The 20947-nt window shown below is 40.0% G+C and overlaps 1 protein-coding gene across 14 annotated transcripts in view; it reads right to left on the reverse strand.

The window, feature by feature from the left end:
- LARP1B (La ribonucleoprotein 1B) overlaps window positions 1-15234 on the reverse strand; it is a 129078-nt gene extending 113844 nt beyond the window's left edge. For 12 of the 14 annotated variants that reach the window (XR_006201719.1, XM_042935520.1, XM_042935517.1 and 9 more), the window contains exons 1-4: window positions 14175-14760; window positions 4060-4118; window positions 3589-3648; window positions 1020-1194 (exon numbers count right to left, since the gene is read on the reverse strand). Coding sequence is in view for 13 of the 14 variants with exons in the window: in XM_042935520.1 (XP_042791454.1) it covers window positions 1020-1194; window positions 3589-3648; window positions 4060-4118; window positions 14175-14673 (793 nt within the window). In the remaining variant the exon portion in view is untranslated. Of the gene's footprint in view, window positions 1-1019; window positions 1195-3588; window positions 3649-4059; window positions 4119-4860; window positions 4950-14174; window positions 14761-15146 lie in introns of those variants that run through there. The other 2 variants (XM_042935524.1, XM_042935525.1) reach the window with 2 other exon arrangements.
- Window positions 15235-20947: the final 5713 nt, after the last annotated feature.

Genomic DNA, 20947 nt, shown 5'->3' on the forward strand with positions numbered 1-20947 from the left:
TTGCAGATGGTATCCTGAAGAAATCCAAAATACCTATTGGTGACTACTAGGAATCAATTGATTAAATACAATTCTTCATTATTACAACTTTCCTCACAAAATTAAAATCAAAATGAAGATATGAATTAACCTCTCTTTCATTAACTACTTGAATGAGCCTCATTCTCAGTGAGATCTTCACCAGGACCATCTAACTTAAAATAGTCAGGACATGGAAAAAACGTAAGTGTCCATTGACAGATGAATGGATAAAGGAAACGTGGTGTATAAATATACAACTGAATACTATTCAGCCATGAGAGAGGATATCCTGCCATTTGCAACAACATGGATGGATCTTACAGGCATTATGCTAAGTGAAATAAGCCAGAAAGACTGACTTACATGTGGAATCTAAAAAAGCTGAATTCACAGAAACAGAACAAATTGGTGGCTGCTGGGGATAGGGGAAATGAGTGAAGGTGATCAAAAGTACAAACTTCCAGTTATAAGACAAATAAGTTCTGGAGATATACTATACAGCATGGTGACTATAGTTATTAATGCTGTATTGTATATTTGAAAGTTGCTAAGAGACTAGATCTTAAAAGTTCTCATCATAAGAAAAAAACAAAACAAAACATTGAGACTGGGAGGTGATGGATGTGAACTAAAATTGTGGAGGGGTGCGTGGGTGGCTCAATCAGTTGAGCCTCTGGCTTTAGCTCAGGTCATGATCTTGCAGTTTGTGGGTCAGAGCTCCACTTTGGGCTGACAACGTGGAGCCTGGAGCCTGCTTCGGATTCTGTGTCTCCCTCTCTCTGCGCCCCTCCCCCACTCATGCTCTGTCTCTCTCTCTCTCTCAAAAATAAATAGACATTAAAAAATTTTTTTTAATAAAATAAAATTGTGGAAATCATTTCACAATATATACATACATCAAATCATCGTGTTATATACCTTAAACTAATACAATGTTATTTTATCAATTATATCTCAATAAAACTGGTGGAAAAAGTGGAAGTTATAGATGAACTAACCTCTCTTTCGTTGATTACTTGACTGAGCCTCATCCTCACTGGCATTTTCACCAGGACCATCTAATTTTGTTTCCCGGCTTTCTTTGCTCTCAGTGTTAATTCTCTTTTCAACCTTGTCTTCTCTTTCTTTTCTATTTTGTAGCTTCTTATTTCCTTGGCTGATGACACTCTGACTCTGCAAAAAGTTTTCTGAATGAAATCATTTTCATGCACATTTTCACTAACATATCTAAAAAACTGTGGTAATAAACCTTTTCTAAATACTGCAAAACAAATGACAATTTTATTGAAAATAAAACTACTTTTCAAAAGACACTGTTAAAAGTCAAGCCACAGATTAGGAAAAAATATTTGCTAAGTATTTGATAAAGCACTTGGATCCAAAATATATAATGACCTCTCAAAATGCTATCATAAGAAAACAACTCAAATTTTCAAAAAATGGGCTACAATTGAACAGACACTCCAACAAAAAGTTATACTGATAGCAAATATAAATGGAAAGGTGCTTGGCATAATTAGTCAAAGAAATGCAAATTAAAACTAGAATGTGATACCACCACACACCTAATAGAAACAGATTAAAAGACTGACTCTATGGAATATTTGTGAAGGTGTGACACAAGTTGAATTCTCATACACTGAGTATTAGGGGAATGAAGTTTGGTAGTTCCTGCAAAGGCTAAACACATAGCAACCATACAATCCAGCTATTCTACCTTGGTATTTACTCAAGAAAAATGAAAGCATATATCCATGCAAAATTTTGTACACAAATGTTTATAGAGCAGCTTTATTTGTAACAGCCCCAAATTGGAATCAACACAAATGTCCATCCATAGATGAATAGACAAGCAGCATTCCATTCATAAAATGAAATACTACTTGGCAATAAAAAGGAATGAACTACAGGTACTCGTTAATGACATAAATAAATCTCAAAATAATTAAGTGAAAACTGGGGGAAAAAGGAGTCCTATTCTAGGACTCTCTATTTATGTAAAATTGTAAGAGATGCAAATTAACTATAAGTGACAAAAAGCATATCAGTGGTTGCCAGGAATGATGAGGGGAATGTGACAGGGAGAATTACAAAGGAGTGTGAGGAAGCTTTTGGGGTAATGGTTAAGCCTATTATCTAGATTTTGGTGATGGTTTCACAGGTCAAGACTTATCAAGTTGTATACTTCATGTGCAGTTTATTATATGTCACTCACTAAGCTGTTTAAATTAATGTATATTATCTACAACTGTAAGCTAATACTGCACAAAATACAAATGGCAAAGTGTACAGTGTCAAATGAAAACATGTAACCAGATAACCATATATGCTACCACTCCTCTAAAAAGTCCTTTGAGGGGCGCCTGGGTGGCGCAGTCGGTTAAGCATCCGACTTCAGCCAGGTCACGATCTCGTGGTCCGTGAGTTCGAGCCCCGCGTCAGGCTCTGGGCTGATGGCTCGGAGCCTGGAGCCTGTTTCCGATTCTGTGTCTCCCTCTCTCTCTGCCCCTCCCCCGTTCATGCTCTGTCTCTCTCTGTCCCAAAAATAAATAAAAAACGTTGAAAGAAAAAAAAAAAATAATAAAAAAAATAAAAAAAAAAAATAAAAAGTCCTTTGATAGGGGTGCCTGGGTGGCTCAGTCAGTTGAGTGTCCAACTCCAGCTCAGGTCATGATCTTGCGGTTCGTTGAGTTCAAGCCCTGCATCAGGCTCTGCGCTGACAGCTCAGAGCCTGGAGCCTGCTTCCAAATCTGTGTTTCCCTCTCTCTCTGTCCCTCTCCCCCTCATGCTCTGTGTCTTTCTCTCAAAAATAAACAAACGTTAAAAAAATGTTTTTGGGTCGCCTGGGTGGCTCAGTCGGTTGAGCGTCCGACTTCAGCTCAGGTCACGATCTCATGGTCCATGAGTCTGAGCCCCGCATCGGGCTCTGGGCTGACAGCTCAGAGCCTGGAGCCTGCTTCTGATTCTGTGTCTCCCTCTCTCTCTGCTCCTCCCCTGTTCATGCTCTGTCTCTCTCTGTCTCAAAAATAAATAAATGTTAAAAAATAAAAAAAATTTAAAAAAATGTTTTTAAGTCCTTTGATAAAGTATCTCAGAACCATCTTTTAGAGTTTCTTTCATAGTTTAAATTAAAAATCCATTCACTGAACGCTTCCTGATTTGATACAATATATATATGCATATGATGCATATGTGTATATATAATTAGCCCTTCAATACATATTGAAGATCATAAATACACATATAGCAAATTCTGAAACAAAATGGGCTTCAATTTAGTCTCATATTAAAAACTAATCTCTTTAATTGTAGTCACTACATAAAAATAACAGCATGGTACCCACCCCTTCTAAATCGAAGATTACCTCCTGAGAATACAATCAAATGAAGGCAATGTGATGAATAAAATCAGGTATCTGAAAAATGGGTTAGACTATAAAAAGGATGGCTGCTAAGTTTTCAGCATTTCTTTATTAATGTAATTCTCCACATTTGAAATAAAATTCTGCATGTTGAAATGAGAATATTTTCCCTTTATGAAGGAAAAAACCTTAAAATAATACTCACTCCAGTGTTCACTAATTCACTTGGCGTTGGCCAATTCGCCATATCGCTGAAATCACTAGCCTAAGAAGTAATAAATAAGTGTTACATCTGCAAATTAGAAATCTTAAGTAGAAAAAATATTCTCTAAAAGTGAAGGCGACTGTAAAAAATCACCTATATACAATTACATGCAGGCATTTGCCAAATTAACTCAAAATCTTCTCCAAACAACAGAACACTGCAATAACAATGCTTGGGTCTTATCCAACTTCTAGCACTATTTAATGACACTGAGACTAGATTGATAAATACAGGATAACAGAATAACAAAAATATACAGGATTTGCACAAAGGCCACAATTCTCTAATATATTAGCTTTAACCTAACATCAATGATACAACTAGAAGAAAAGTACATAATAATCTAAGAGTTTCTAACATACCAATTTTCAATATCAATATAGCTAAGAACTATTTCATGTAAAAACATACCTTGTTGGATTTCTTTGTCTTGAGTTTTCCTGCTTTTATAATTTTGGGGGAACTGAGCTCTAAAAAAAAAAATTAAAAAAAATACACAGAATTGTTTTTACAATCACTTCATTTGATATATTTAACAAAATCAGTATCATATCAATTTCAGTAAGCCAGTGTTGTCATCATTTCCAACAAAATCCAAAGTTCTGATACTGAAACTCTTAACAAGAAATCAACTACAGTTCAAGAATAGATTCAAATTTGTTTTCAGTGTTCAAATCAAAAGAAATATCAAGGTTTACTTAACCTGAACTGATAGACCAATCCTTTCACAGAGGAAAACATGAAAAAATTAGAAATATAACATGTTTTCATAAAGTAGTAACTTACTTCCCAAAGGGATGGATACATTTTGCTATACAAGTCATACATTGACATTCATCAAGAAGCATCCAGAAAATAAGTCAGAAGACTTCAAACTATTTGTGCTTGCAAACAAACAAGATTAGCAACCATAATAGGTTGTATGTAGATAAAGTCATAAAAAATAGAACAGGTCTCTGTAAAAGTTTGTATAAGACTATCATGGTACTGGGGCACCTGGGTGGCTGTCAGAGCAGACCCTGCTTGGGATTCTCTCCCTCCCTCTCTCTCTGCCCCTCCCCACTCACACACTCTCTCTCAAAGTAAACAAACACACTTAAAAAAAAAAAAAAAAAAGACTATCATGGTATCACCACTTGTCCCTATTTTGAATAAGACAGTGGTTGACAATGAAATAAATACATAAATAAAGAGAGATAGAGAAAGACTTACTCTCTAAATGAAGCTTTACAACTGTTTTTTAGTCTGGTTCGTTACTTAGCCAAGATGACCAGATGGCGTATCACCTAGCTAAACATGATCTAAAGTAAATATTGAAAAGTAGAATAAACTTGGTGTGCACAGAAAACACAATAATACAGCAAAACATGAATTCATAAAATCATAGCAATGACCAATTCATAGAATAAAATGAAGCAATCTTTCAGTTAAAACCCAGAAGCAGATTTTAAAAAGATACAGAGTACTTTTCAAAGGAAGAGAGATGAAGGATGAAGATATCGCAAGGGATGAAAATACAGGAATCTTGAATATTAAAGTAATTCTATTCCTAAAGCAGAATAATGAGTACATAGGTACATGTATGTGCATGTATATACATATTTGTAAATGGGCATAAAGATAAAATATTTCATTAAGAAAAATTACAAAAAAATGAGGGCAGGAAAACAAAGAACAATATTTGCCTGAACGCCATCCAGAATTTGACTGGAGTATGTTCTACATATACCATGTATATTTTATGAAACATTTTATACAATATCGGGGCAGCTGAGTGGCTCAGTCGGTTAAGATTCCGACTTTGGCTCAGGTCCTGATCTACAGTTTGTGAGTTCAAGCCCTGCATCAGGTTCTGCATTGACAATGTAGAGCCTGCTTAGGGATTCTCCCTCTCTCTCTGCCCCTCCTCAAATTGGGTGCACTCACGTGCGCACATTCTCGCTCAAACTCAAAAACATAAATAAAAGAAAGTTATACAGTATAGAACATTTGGGGGACTTCCCTCAACAAAGTGGAAAAAAAAATGTCCCAAAATATTGCTATATTAAGTAAATTAAGTGCCTGGAAGTTACAAAATAAAGCTTTATACAAAATATTTGATGTAAAGTAGTAAGGGACAGGCCACACAAGAAGGTTTCATTTATTTTTACTATAAATCAATTAGATATTAATAATCACAAAATTAAGGTCAGAAATTAAAGATAAAAATTATTCTGGAGATGCCTGGGTGGCTCAGTTGGGTTAGGCATCCGACTTCGGCTCAGGTCATGATCTCACGGTTAGTGGATTCAAGCCCCATGTCGGGCTCTGTGCTGACAGCTTAGAGCCTGGAGCCTGCTTCAGATTCTGTGTCTACCTCTCTCCCTGCCCTCCCCCAGCTCGCACTCTGTCTCTGTCTCTCAAAAATGAACGTTAAAAATAATTTTTTTTAATTATTCTGACTACGTAAAAATAAACTTTTTAACTTTAATATTAAATGACACAAATTATTAACAAAATTTTTAAAAATACTTAAACACAACAGAGTTAATAATCTATTGATTTAAAAACCGGGGGGCCTGGGTGGCTCAGTCGGTTGAGCATCTGACTTCGGTTCAGGTCATGATCTCATGCCCTGTGAGTTGGAGTCCCGCCTCGGGCTCTATGCTGACAGCTCAGAACCTGGAGCCTGCTTCGGATTCTGTGTCTCCCTCTCTCTCTGCCCCTCCCCCACTCATACTCTTCTCTCTCTCTTCCTCAAAAATAAACATTAAAAAAAAAATTTTTATTTAACCATGTATAAATAAAAATAAAAACCAGTACAGTTCCATACTCTACTCAGACAATGATTATAAGCTCTACTTAAAAGTAAGTTGGGAATATTTATTTCTTTGAACATTGAAAAAAAAAAAATTTTTTTTAATTTTTTTAACGTTTATTCATTTTTGAGACACAGAGAGAGACAGAGCATGAGCAGAAAAGGGGCAGAGAGAGAGGGAGACACAGAATCTGAAGCAGGCTGCAGGCTCTGAGCTGTCAGAACAGAGCCTAACGTGGGGCTCAAACTCACAAACTGCGAGATCATGACCTGAGCCGAAGTCGGACACTCAACCGACTGAGCCACCCAGGCACCCCAGAACATTTAAAAAAATTTTAAAAGATATTGATTTCAGCATATTCTTTTGGACTCAGAATTTTGAATTTTTGTTTAAATTTTAAGCTCTCAACTTTAATTCCTCCTCAGGAAATATAATGGGAAAGCTTACATTTAACCCTGGGGAATTAATAATGCTTACATTTTAATGTTGTACCTTTATGTACACATTGTAATTGGGATGTTTATGTACATGTTATCAATATAATAATTTAATCACAAAGTATCTGACAAACTATGTTAGCCACTCTGGAAAAGGAAACAGTGATTTCTTAACATTTGTTACTAAACAGTCCTTATGAATTAATTTACTTTTCCAAGAGGAAGACTTTCCCAGAACATTCCTGTTCCCAAGTCCTCCCATGGAAATAGTAAGTTTCCTGATTAATGAGTTTAGGAAAATAAACAGAACCTACCAAATCAGTACCTTTCCTCTTTTTCCTTTAGGAACTAGCTGTCCACAAAAAGCAAGTATTGTAGTTTGCTTTTTAAATTTTTTTTAAAATTTATTTTAGAGAGAAAGATCACATGAAGGGGGAGAGAGGGAGGGAAAGGGAGACAGACAGAATCCCAAGCAGGCTCCTCGCTCAGAGCGCATCAGGGAAAGGGTGGTGGGGCCTCAATCCTATGACCCCAAGATCACCATCTGAGCAGAAACCAAGAGTCAAAAGCTTAACTGACTGAGCCACCCAGGTGCCCCTGTAGGTTGCTTTTTCGTCTGTCACCTTCACAGGGACAGACTCCCCAACACAGATAGAAGGAGGACCTGCAGTTGCAATGCAACCAACTGTGTGGACACATTTGTCTAATTCCAAGTTCAACATGAGGAAGTTCTTTGTGCTGCTCACTTAAACAACCTCATCAACCCAGACTTTTTAATTTGAAAGGATGATACTAAGCTGCTAAATAAATAATCTGTGTGAAAGATGAATAGATGATTTTAAAAAGAAATACAGGGGGTTTAGGCAAAATACATGAAGTGGGTAGAGAGACAGTTTTCCAGTTATGGAATGAATAAATTACAGGAAAAGGCACAGTCTGATGGATACAGGCAATGACAATGTAACAGTGATGCCAAAGGACAGATGGTAGCTATACTTATGGTGAACACAGCATAACATATAAACTTGAAATCACTAGGTTGTACACCTGAAACTAATGTAACATTGTGTCAACTCTACTCAAAATATCATAATTAAAAATATATATGGGGCGCCTGGGTGGCTCAGGTCATGATCTCACTGTCCGTGGGCTCGAGCCCCATGTCAGGCTCTATGCGGACCGCTCAGAGCCTGGAGCCTGCTTTGAATTCTGTGTCTCCCTCTCTCTCTGCCCCTCTCCCACTCATGCTCTGTCTCTCTCTCTCTCTCTCTCTCTCTCTGTCAAAAATAAACATTAAAAAGAATTTTTTAATAAAATAAATAAATAAATATATATAAATGGCCAAATGTGAAATGGCATTCAATTGCACTAATAAAGAAATGTAAAATAAAACACTTTTTACCTATCGTAATGACATGTGTAATCTATCACTTAAAACATGTATCTTTTAATAAAACAATTCTATTTCTGGGAAATTACCTGGGAAGCAAGACAAGGTACAATGATGTCTGTATGTTTACTGATGAGTTTGCTGATATAATCATATTTAAGTAAACAACCTATATCTACATTAACATGGTATAGTTATATTACAGTACATCTAAACAAAAGAATGTAAAAGTTTTAGAAACAAGATAAATCTATATGCATTAACATGGAAATAGTCCATCACGTCTTAAATATAACTTTATATACACATAGGGAGAACAGGTAAAACAAGCCTACAAAAGGCTGTTTTTAACTAAAATGGAGGAAATTGCCCTTCACATTTTTAGAGAAAACATAAGACTGAAAAAGCAAGCAACCCTAGAAAATTAAAAAACAAAAAAATTTAAAACATATTTGTACATTTAAATTTGTACATAAAAATTTAAAATACATTTTTTCCCAAACAGATGAAACCTAACAAATTTAAACTACTAGTGTTTTCAAGTATATATTAACATACATGAATGGTGTGTGATCTTCATATCTCCCATTTTTCAAATATCACTGATGAGACACTATATCAGTGCAACTTTGTGAGTAATATTCCAGTACCTTTAAAATGTTATTCTTTAACTCTGGGAATCTATAAGCTACTAATTCTAAATTAATAAGGAAAACAATTCATTTTAAGAGCTTTAACACTGGAAACGAAAATTGCAACAGTATTACCCAGTCAGGTAAATGCAACATCTTTAATTGTTAACAGATATTTATTATTTATTGTACTTCATTAGGACTAAACTCCCTTCTTATTCAAACTGATCTATCAGCATCACTGAATCAATTAGGAACTTATTAAAAATACAGAAATCTCAGGTCCTACAGAATCAGATCTGCATTTTAAAAAGACCCATGGTGGATTCCTGTGCACATTAAAATGAGAGTTGCTGGTATAATCTGTTCTTTAAAGGCAGACTATGGCTAACCCCAAAAGAAAGATATCTTACACCATGACTGCATTTAATCATAATTTTAAAAGGTCAAAATTTTTTTCAAAATAAAATCCACAAATTGAGTACCATTTAAATGAAAGTCATCGTTATGGACAATAAACAAACATCAAGAAGACACCCTTTGCCTCAAAGAACATTACAGACTAGAACTAGAGATAAAAACATGAATATGGATTCCCATTACAAGACACTTAGGGGTAATTTCTGTAAGAAAGCTGTGGACTATTAAGGAGAGTAGCTCAGTGAGACCAAGGAAGACTACATACAGGAGTCAGTATATGAACTTGTTTTTCAAGGATAAACAGAATTAAAACAGGGTGGGGGGTGGGCTAAATGGGTGATGGGTATTAAGGAAGGCGCTTGTTATGATGAGCACAGGGTGTTATATGTAAGTGATCACTAATTCTACTTCTAAAACCAATATTACACTATATGTTAACCAGAATTTAAATAAAAATTGGGGGGGGGGAAGAATTAAAGAGATTGAGAATGAGCAAATAGGGCCTTCACCCAAAACACAGGGTACAAAGAAGAGAACATAAACAAAAAGCTAGAATGGTAGGATAAGACCAGATACATTATAGGCTCCCTCCCCATTTAAGTACTCTCTTCTTATGTTAACAACCAATAGAGAGATGTGTAGGATATTTAAGTAGTTTGCAGGGGCAGGGAATGTAACATAATAGGGATAATTTTAGAGTTGCCTGAGTGGCTCAGTTAGTCAAGAGTCCAGAGTCCCAATCCTGGGCACCTGGGTGATTCAGTCAGTCAAGCATCCAACTCTTGCTTTTGGCTCAGGTCATGATCTTATGGTTCATGGGTTCGAGCCCCAGCATCCAGCTCTGCCCTGACAGTGCAGAGTCTGCTTGGGATTCTCTCTCCTCTTCTCTCTCTGCCCCTCCCCCACTCATGCTCTCTAAGTCTATCTGAAAATAAATAAATAAACTTAAAAACTTTACTCACTTTTCATGACTCTAATCATTAGCAAAGTTTTAATTAAGAAAATGCACTGGGGCGCCTCGGTGGCTCAGTCGGTTAAGCATCCAACTTCAGCCCAGATCATGATGTCGTGGGTGATGAGTTTGAAACCTGCTTTGGGCTCTGTGCTGACAGCTCAGAGCCTGGAGCCTGCTTGGGATTCTGTGTCTCCCTCTCTCTCTGCCCCTCCCTAGCTTGCTCGTGCGCGCGCTCTCCCTCTCTCTCTCTCTCTCTCTCTCTCTCTCTGTTAGAAATAAATAAACTTAAAAAAAAGAAAGAAAGAAAATGCACTGTTACCAACATTACACTAATTTTAAGGGAAAATTGTAGTAAAATGTCATTTTACTACAGTAAATGAGTGTTTTAAAAAACATTTTTAAAACTATTTAATTCTCATATTCTAAAAGTGGGACTATCAATTTGTAGTCACTTTAGAGAGCAACTTGTCAACAAACAAATATCTTGTTACCTAACAATTCCAGTTCTCATCATCTATCCTACAGAAAATCAGACACGTATACCAGAAATATGTATAAAAATGTTGTTTAAGGGCATTCAACTCTTGATTTCGGCTCAGGTCATGATCCCAGGATCATGGGATTGAGTCAGTGGTGCTGAGTCAGTGGAGGGGGGGCAAGCTCAGTCATGGCTGAGCCTCTCTCTCTCTCTCTCTCTCTTTCTCTCCCTCCCCCAGCTCAAGCTCTCCTTCTAAAAAAATAAAATTAAAATAAATAAAATAAAAATGCTGTTTGAAACAACCAAGATGTCAACCAATAGGTAAATGGCTAAATGAACTATATCAATTATATTTATGGGCTCCTTGCCAGCAATTTTTAAAATTTAATTTTAAAAACTCACTTATTGTATAGTTACCTTTTTTTTTTGGGGGGGGGGGGTAGGCTCCATGCTCAACATGGGGCCTGAACTCACAACCCTAAGATCTACCGACTGAGCCAGCCAGGTGCCTCCCCGCCCATGCCTGGTTGGTGGGCTCAACCAATACTTTAAATGAAAAATGGAGGATGATATGATGTTTTAAAAACATACACAAAACACTATATTTAGAAGGAACTGCATGGAAAGGTCTGAATATCAGTAAACAGGATATGTAAGGAGACATCAAAAGTTGTGTTTTTATAAGGAGGCTGTGTTTATGTATCATTCATATAACTTACTTAAAATGTTATTACGGTAATAATAAGCTTATTTGAAGTTTCTAGGAAGCAGACATTAAGAGAAAGGACAGTTGATGAGGTCAGAGAAGAATAAGGATAAAAAAGATGGACAAATCAGTATTTTTATATACCATGTTTTCGTTGAGTAAAAGAACTGCAATTATATTAGAAAGCTGATTTTTGATATGCAAAATACAGTGATAGCAGCAGGTAAGAGATTAATAAAACCCACATTGTAATTTTAATAAAGGTCTCCAAAAGAAACCAATTACTTTAAAAAACAAAACAATTACTTTAAACAAGAATTGGAGACAATTCTTTCGGGTCTGCTTACTGAATTCAAGACTGCAATGACACTATTCTAGGTGTCTCAGGTGGGCCAGGCTTTGGTTGAAAAGGCCTCACCTAGATTAAGAAAAACAGCAATACACAGGCCAAAATCATCCTACAAGTGGAATAAAGTGCCTCACAAGGGCTGAAGAAGCAAGAATGATTCACTTGCAGTTTCAACAGAGAAAATTCATGATTATCTGTCCCCTTCATTTCCTATAATGTTTCTATCCCTGATGATAAACTTTCCGGCAAAATTTTGTGGATGGAATTCCTGTACCTCATTAAGAGGGTAACAGTAAATCCAGGTTTGGCCAGGACAAGCATGGTTTAAGTCTGTTATTCCAGCATAATTAATATCCTTCTCTTTCCCTCTCTACAGTATCCTGGTTTGTAGGATAAATTACACAGGCTCCCTACCAATAGATTATCCCTAGTTTGCACCTACTCTAAACCTTAAAGGTCCTCTGCTATTTCATTGTTCTTTAAGTTGCAAATATGCTTAGGAAAATAGGAAGCCAAGGCACCCAGATTTTAGATGACACTCTTATATTAACTGGAAGAGATGAATACACTCATTTCATTCATTTACAACGCCCAGTAAAATCGCCAGAAGTAGAACCCAAGTCTCTCAAAACAGTGCAATTTTTCTACACCATAATCTTTACACTATGACTACAAACAGAAGTTGTGGTAGAACAGCTTAGAGTCAGTATTGGGAAGTTTATAAAATTATTGCTCCAAATAGTAAAGAATGGTATTCCTGCAGGCACAGAAGGATTCCAAGAATAGGAAGAGCTGCCTACAGAGAGACATCAGCAAAATCAAAATTGCCATGAACCACAACATACCTCAAGCATTACCTTGTTCTTAACCTCCAATAAAGATTAAGATCCCCAATGAAGGCACCTGAAGTTAATTAAACTCTTAAATAGTTTTCAAAAGGACATTTCCAATTAAAATTCCTAAGTCTTACCTTAAAAGTTTAAAAACCTGTCAAAATAATTTACAACCAAAAGACAGTTCATTTTTTGGTTAATTCACTGAATATAAATTACAATTATAAGTCTAGAAGTAGGGAGGTTGAACAGTCCATTAAGATTCATTAAGGCTTTCTTTCCCTTCGCTAAATTTATGGACATTATGCTTTAAGATGTGTTTCCTTCAGTTAGTGACAGTGAATAAATAGATCTTTACAGCTAGAAGAGAATGATGGTAATATTAAATTTAGAGCAAATTTTTAAGTAGTTTTTTTCTGCAAGTGTCAAAATTTATCAAGAATGAGGAGTATTACCATGCAAAGGCTAAAAAAAATCTATTAACATCTCACTCTATTGGAGTTCCTCTGAAGAAATGTTTATACCTGCAATATAAATGTAATTAAAACATTTTAATTACCTTATAATTATGCCATATTCTTGAACTCACTTGATTCTCACAACCCTGTAAACACACTCACATTTTCCCCATTGTATTGTTAACCTTTAATTTTAAGAAAAAGTGAAGATTTCCCAGTAAACAGCTGTAATTTCTATATTAAAAGTTCTATTGATTTACTAAGACTTAATTTACAAAATAAAACTAGGAGACACTGCTTTTTGTGTTATTTTATTTTTTCCACTTAAACTTAAAAAAAAAAAAAAAAAAAAACTACAACCAAAATAAAGCACCTAGGGCCCTACTGTACTGATCAGCTTTCAAATGCTGAGGCTTAATCTAACCTCCTCTGAAGAGGAGGGCTGCCAACCGAAGACTCCCATTTACCTAACATGCAACCCACTCTCATGTCAACTGTCCTATTCAATTATTTCCCACCACAATTTTGTTGGCAATTACTGTATAGTCTCACACTTAATATCACTATTTCTTGTTTTGAAAACGGAGATTTTCAGCTTATCAATTATTTCGCAATGAAAAAAACTACAATGGCGCTTCCACTGCTTGTAAATAAATCCCCTGGCTCTGACTTGCTTCACCCCTTTTTTTTTTTTACAAGTCCAAAAGTCCACAAAAACTTTTCTATAGGATGAACTGCATTTATCTACCTAGATTCCCCAAGTCACTAACACGTGCGGGGGAGGGGAGGGGGGACGGGGGCAAACTCAATCGAGGCCGCGGCAGGCGAGCGGCTCAGCTACTTTACTCCCGCTGTGCCCCCACCAGTCAAGGAGAAGCTGAGGTCCCACCTCTTCCTGCCGCTCCCTTCCCAGATGTCCATTTATGTAAATAGGCAAAGTGAATGACACCTTGGAACGAAATACCTCCGACTGACAGGGAAAGGCGGCCTGCCCTTCCCCCAGTCCCTCAACAGCCAAACAAATCATCCCTGCACACACCATCCCAGCGCCCACCGCAAAAACCACAGACCTGCCTCCAGGGTTTCCAGTGGGGACGGCGGCAGTCCCGTCCCGGCAGTGGACAGGTGCTGAGGAGGCTTTTTGGTCCAGGGGTTCTCCTTAGGCGGCGGCGGCGGCTGCAGCTTTTCCTCAGGGCCGGCCGCCGCCTCAATCTCCAGGACGTCCTCGGCCGGCAGGTCCCTCGGCAAGGGTGGCGGGGGTTCCCCACCGAAGGGGCCCCCGGGCCCGCGCGCCTTGTGCGCCAGGTGCAGCGCCAGGGGTCTCACGGGCACGGCCGCCTGGGGCACGCTGTACCCCAGCACCAGCGCCGGCGACGGCTCTCCCCGAGCCCCCGCGCTGATGGCTGTCGCGGCCCTTTCTTCACTCGCCGCCTCCTTGCCCTCCCGTTCGGGCGGGGACAGCTGCTCGGCCTGCCGACTCGCCGCTACCAACAGCGACTCCTTCTCAGCAGTCACCGTGGGTGGCTCCTCCCCAGAGTGAGCGCCGGGCACCGGGGCGCGAGCAGACATCGTCCCTTTGCCCCAGTCACCCCAGCCAGGGGGAGCCCGGGGCCAGGGAGCCCGACTGCCCGTCTTTCCGCCGGGGAACCGACTGGCTCCGGCCTGGGGCAGAAAACCCGAGAACCCGGCCGCCACCGCCGCCCGTGTCGGCCGACGCCGTACAGCGCCCGGCGTGCCGCCGCCCCTCCCCGCGCGGAACGGAGCGCTAACCGCCCGCCGGCCCAGTTCGCCTCAGAGGCACACGCCCCGAGCCAGCCAACAAGCGCCAGGCGCCGCAGCCGGGAGCCACGAGCCTTCACCTGGCGTGGGCAGCGGTGGACGCACTACAAGCAGGGGTGGAGGACCTCTAGCGGAGTCAAGGAGGCGCGTGCCCCTAGAGCCGGTAACTGCACAAGGGGGCGGAGGCGGGGGCGTGAAGGGGGCGGTCCCAGAGGGCAGAGCGGGGGCGGGGCCTCCCGAAGGAGCGTGACGTGGCTACTCACCGGCTCCTGCCCTCGCAAGGCGGCCGCCCGCGGTGGTTGACGGACTAGCCGGTCCGGGTAACGCCCGGCCTAAGGGCCGGCCCCGCCCCAGCGGCCAGCCGAGGGGGAGGGAAGGCAAACTGGACGATTCTTCTGCACGCGGGCTACCGCAGCCCCGACTGTGGGCGCAGGGGCGGGGCGCGCCCAGGGCCTCTGTGACTAGCGGCGCACTGGCGCCGCCCTCTGCAGAGTGCGGGCGAGGGGCGGGGCGGGCTACGCACGTGGCGCCGGAGGGTGGGGGGGCGGGGCGGTCGCTTGTGCCCCAGGCCCTGACGGAGAATTGACCCGAGGCGGGAGAGAATGGTAGGTAGTCTCCGCCAACTACCCTGGGGTGATTTTCTTGCGGACCGGGGTCCCGGACTCTGCGTTAGACCCTTCACCCCGTGAAAGTTTCCCCCTGAGGATTTGGGGAGCTGCGATCCCTTTTAATCCCGAGCCACGTCCAGAATGGAAATTGTGTAATTTGTAGGTAACTGTTTATGAAACCTTTGCCCAGGGAGTCGGTTTAGTGCACTTCCCCACCCTTATTTCCAACCCTCGAACTGAAATACATTTAAAATGCTCTTGAGGAAAACAAATGGTTAGTATTTCGCTGGCTTTTTGTTGTTGTTACAAGTTCCTTTGATTTGTAGAGATAACACTTGTTTACAAAGTAATCATGTTTCCTAATATTTTTTCCTGGAATGGACATATTTTAAAAGGTACAAATATGTATTGATTAAATCCAATAAGAGCTTTCTACTTGGCAGTCACATTCAGTGAATGATGATATTGGTTTCATAGGCATGTATTTATAAGTTAATTAATGTTTATGTTCTTGTGCAAGGTCGCTGAAAATGGGTTTGACCCAGTGAAAATTTTTTCACCAAGGAACACCCCTCCCTCAAAAAAAAAAAAAAAAAAAAAAGCAAAACAAAACTGTACCTGGCCATTTGTATGCACTTTGGCAATGGGTCCCTCCTAGCTTCCTTGAGAGCTGACAAGCTAGGCAGAAAGCTTGTACGGGACTCCTTTCCCAGGGGTCTCCGTTCAGTCACATTAATTTCCAATTTATCTGACCCTGAGCAACCTTCAGGACCCATTACCAGTTGAATAAGGATTGTACTTATATTTCCAAGGAGGCCCCATCTTCACTAGCTCCATTATTGGTAAAGCCTTGTTTTGTTAACTATCAACTAGCTGCTCTTCCTGTTAGAATCAGCCTTTTGGAGTCCTGCCAGGTAATACTTGGCTTTGTTTACAAAAGGTCAGCAACAAGTTCACACCGGAAGTGACTGAGAGAACACATTCTATTTTACTATCTGTTTCAATACAGGTGGATTAAAGACTGATTCTGTTGAGGAAAAGGTTATGTGGAATGGTGTCTGAAGTTAGATTCATATGGGCTACCTAACCATGGTTGGTAGTTTTGTTTGCTGCTGTTTTGTTTTTGTTTTGTTTTGTTTTGTTTTTAAGTGAATTATAAAGGTGCTTTATTGAAGAAACACAGGAGGACTTTTTTGGAACTAGATTGTGGTTGCAGGAAGAGACGAACTGGAGGGTAAATGTGTACTCAAAAGGTCTCTAAAGATTCAGTAGGTGGTGTTTGAGATCTTCACTGTAATACAGTGCCACTAATGTCAGTGAAGGGAGTTGTCAATTTGTTGTCCCTCTTTTAAACACATATTAATAACTCCTATTTCCACATAGCTGCCTCTTGGAAACAACTTTACCTGTCTTCTGTTTGCCTCTCCACCCTTTGCCTCCTTTTGTGCCAGGCAGAGCTGATCTGTCCAGATTGCACTAATGAATTCCCTCACAGTCCTTGGTATCCCGATGGGTTCAGGCAGTAGGAAGTATATGCAAGAGATTGGAGGCCAGAAGATAGTGGGGTCATAGTCCATATTCCCCAGGCTGGTCAATTCCATATTCACCAAGGGTTAACTGCACTCTCTCTATTCAGTTATCTTTCCAGTTCTTTCCTTTGTCCCTTCAAGCCTATTAATAACTGGTAGTCCTTGGGGCACTGCATTATCTCTCATTGGTTTCCCTGACTCTTATGCTGTACCTCTGTAAGTCATCCTTTTAATAACTCTATTCAAATTATGCAGTTTAACCTTTCCATCTGATCTTTTTTTTAAGATTTTATTTTTAAGTAATCTCTGCACCCAACATGGGACTCAAACTTACAACCCCAAGATCAAGAGTTGCACACTCCACCAAACCAGCCAGGTACCTCCATCTGATTTTTTTTTTTTTTAAATGTTTACTTTGTGAGAGAGAGAGAGAGCATGCATGCAACCTAGGGTTTGGGGCTGGGGGCAGAGAGAGAGGAAGACAGAGAATCCCAAGCAGGCTCCACACTGTAAGCACAGAGCCTGATGGGGAGTTGGATTCTATTAACCATGAGATCATGACCAGAACCGAAATCAAGAGTCAGACACAACCGTCTGAGCCACCCAGGTGCCCCATCATCTGATTTTTTTTTTTTAAGTTTATTAATTTTGAGAGAGAAAGAGCACAGGAGGGGCAGAGAGAGAGAGAGAGAGAGAGAGAGAGAGATATGGAGAGAGAATCCCAAACAGGCTCCTTACTGTCACTGCAGAGCCTAATGTGGAGCTCTGTCCCATGAACCATGAGATCATGACCTGAGTCAAAATCAGGAGTCAAATGTTTAACCTACTGACCTACCCAGGCGACTCCCATCTGATTTTGATGGGACCTTGACTGACCCAATTTGTCTTTGCTGGAACTCCATTATGTTAAGTCATTTGGCCTCTGTTGCTAATTGCCAGATTCTTCCTCTGCTTCTTAGTTGAAAATCAAGGAAGAAAATTGGCTCAGTTAATTTTTTTGTAGCCAAATTATTATCCATTCTGTGGATTATTTTCTCGTGAGTAGAGTCCCCATTTAGCCTGGAGGAACAAAGCTGTTTGGTTCAAAACACTGCCATCAAGGCAATTAAGGTGGGAGAGCCAGTTAGTAAGAACGTGAAAGACTACATATTTTAACCAAGTTGAAGTATCTTTTCCCTATTTTAGTGAATGGCACCACCTTCCAGTCTATATAATCTAGGAGTTATCCTTTAACCTCTCCTTTCCCTCACTCTCCATAATTCACTAGTTTACAAATATTTCTCAAGCTTCTGCCAGGCAGTATTCTAGGCTCTCACCAAGACCAGTACCTCCTAAATGTCAAGTTCTGCTTTCTCCACTGTCACCATCCTACTCCAAGATGCCACCATGCTAATATGATACTGTCATACCCTCTTAATTGGCCTCTCTGCCTTCACTGAGACCTAATTGATAAAATTGTAGTAAAGGTTGCATGAGCTACCTTGTAAAGTGCTTACCATGTAAAGCTACATGTAAAGTGCTTACCAAAAAACCTTGGCTCAATAATACTATTTTTTTTTTTTAACGTTCATTTATTTTTGAGACAGAGAGAGACAGAGTATGAACGGGGGAGGGGCAGAGAGAGAGGGAGACACAGAATCGGAAGCAGGCTCCAGGCTCTGAGCCATCAGCCTAGAGCCCGATGCCCGGGCTCGAACTCACAGACCGCGAGATCCTGACCTGAGCTGAAGTTGGACACTTAACCGACTGGGCCACCCCGGCGCCCCAATACTACCTATTTTTATTGTTTTTAAAGCCAGACTTAACCAGGATAAATGACCCTAATTTTACCCAACTACTGAGATTAGAAGCCCTATTTATTTATGTATGTATGTATTTATTTATTTATTTTTCTGGTGGAAAACTGGAATCAAGAGCAGGTTATAGGGTTATCTTTTCAAAGAAGGGAGACTGGTTCTCTGGGCCCTCATAAGTTATGAAACACCTAAAGTAATTATCCTTATACAAACTTGATGATCCCATTGTTCAAATGAGCCTTTAAAAGACGATTCTTGTTTTTCCTGTTTAGACTATGCTTATGTATTGTCAGATGACTGAACCCACTCTTTCTCCCCCTCCCCCTGGTGCCTTAGGAAATTAAAATCCCATGAGAACATCAAGATCTTTATTATTATTACCAGTGCAATTTAGGTTCAAGCTGGTAAAAACACAATGTACAAATAGCTGTAGTGTATGCTAGAGAAGTTTCAAAGAATGCATTAGATATAAATTATTTCAAAGTCAGGAAGTCCAAGGAGAAGATAAAACTTGTGAGAAGTGAGATGATTCATTTTCAGAAATACTCATTTAGTGCTGTGCTGTCTAGTTAACAATAGGCTTACAACCTATTGGAAATATGTATAAACTTACCCCCCCTCCACAATGGAGTCCCAAACCCTTAGACACTTCACTTCCTGGTTCTTCTTCCCCTCTCCATTTCACAGCCTGATTTTTCTCGGGCTTTGCAATGAGTAAGCGCTAAAGAACTGAAGTCTCTGTATCACCTCAAGGAATGTACATTTGTTCCAATCAGACTATTTTTTGCCTTATATGGGCATAGGCGACTTCCCCATAAGGCTGTAACCTCTTAGTACTCAGCCAATGAGGAATCGAGGGGGGGTACTTCACACTAGGAGATAAATTGCCTGCTGTAACTGCCCCAAGTATGCCTGTCCATCAGACATATGCTCTTGCAAGAACATTGATTAAAGCTTCATTTCACTGTGCTCCCAGTGTCTGTGCCTTTGATTGGGTCAGTGGGTTTCTCACAAAACTGAACCCAGAGATTTTTTTTTAACTTCTTATAAAATAGCCACTTTTGAAAAGACTGATTTTTTAGCAAGATGTACTGAGCCATCCTTACCTTCAACTCATAGAGCTTTGGGCCCTGTTTATCGGAATAATAGCTTTCCTTATGAGCTGAATGCTCAGATAAATATTGCATACTTCCAATTATCTTTAACCTTCAAGGCAGGATCAATGCTAATGTATGTTTGAAAGGCTTTGCACCCTTTTTTCAGTAAATAAATATCAATCCTAGACACAGCATAAAAGCACCTTTAGAAATTTTTACTCTATTATACAAACAGGTAAAAACACTGTGCTTGCTGGGGCGCCTGGGTGGCGCAGTCGGTTAAGCGTCCGACTTCAGCCAGGTCACGATCTCACGGTCTGTGAGTTCGAGCCCTGCGTCGGGCTCTGGGCTGATGGCTCGGAGCCTGGAGCCTGTTTCCGATTCTGTGTCTCCCTCTCTCTCTGCCCCTCCCCCGTTCATGCTCTGTCTCTCTCTGTCCCAAAAATAAATAAAAAACGTTGAAAAAAAAATTAAAAAAAAAAACAAAACACTGTGCTTGCTATGCAAAAATAGGTTCAAAACAAATCTAGGGTACTTTTCAACAAGATTGTTGTTCCAAAGTGGATGCTCTCTTTACTTTTTAGGTATGTTTTAATAGACTAGTTTAATACAAGTAGGAACTCTAAATAAAGTTTAAGTGCCTAGGGGCTCCTGGGTGGCTCAGTCGGTTGAGCATCTGACTTCAGTTCAGGTCATGATCTCAGGGTTCACGAGTTTGAGCTCTGCGTCGGGCTCTGTGATGACAGCTCAGAGCCTGGAGCCTACTTTGGGTTCTGTCTCCCTCTCTCTGCCCCTCTCCCACTCTCAAAAATAAATAAAAACAATAAAAACATTAAAAAAAAAAAAAAAAAGAACTCTCAGCCAGGGGCACTTGGGTGGCTCAGTCTGTTAATTGCCTGACTTCGGCTCAGATCATGATCTCACGGGTTTGTCAGCCCCACATCCCGCTTCACATCATCTCTCTACCTCTCTCTGCTCCTCCTCTACCACACACATTCTCTCTCCCTCTCAAAAATAAACATTTAAAAAAAAAA

This window comes from Panthera leo, chromosome B1 (assembly GCF_018350215.1).
Source record: "Panthera leo isolate Ple1 chromosome B1, P.leo_Ple1_pat1.1, whole genome shotgun sequence".
NCBI lineage: Eukaryota > Metazoa > Chordata > Mammalia > Carnivora > Felidae > Panthera > Panthera leo.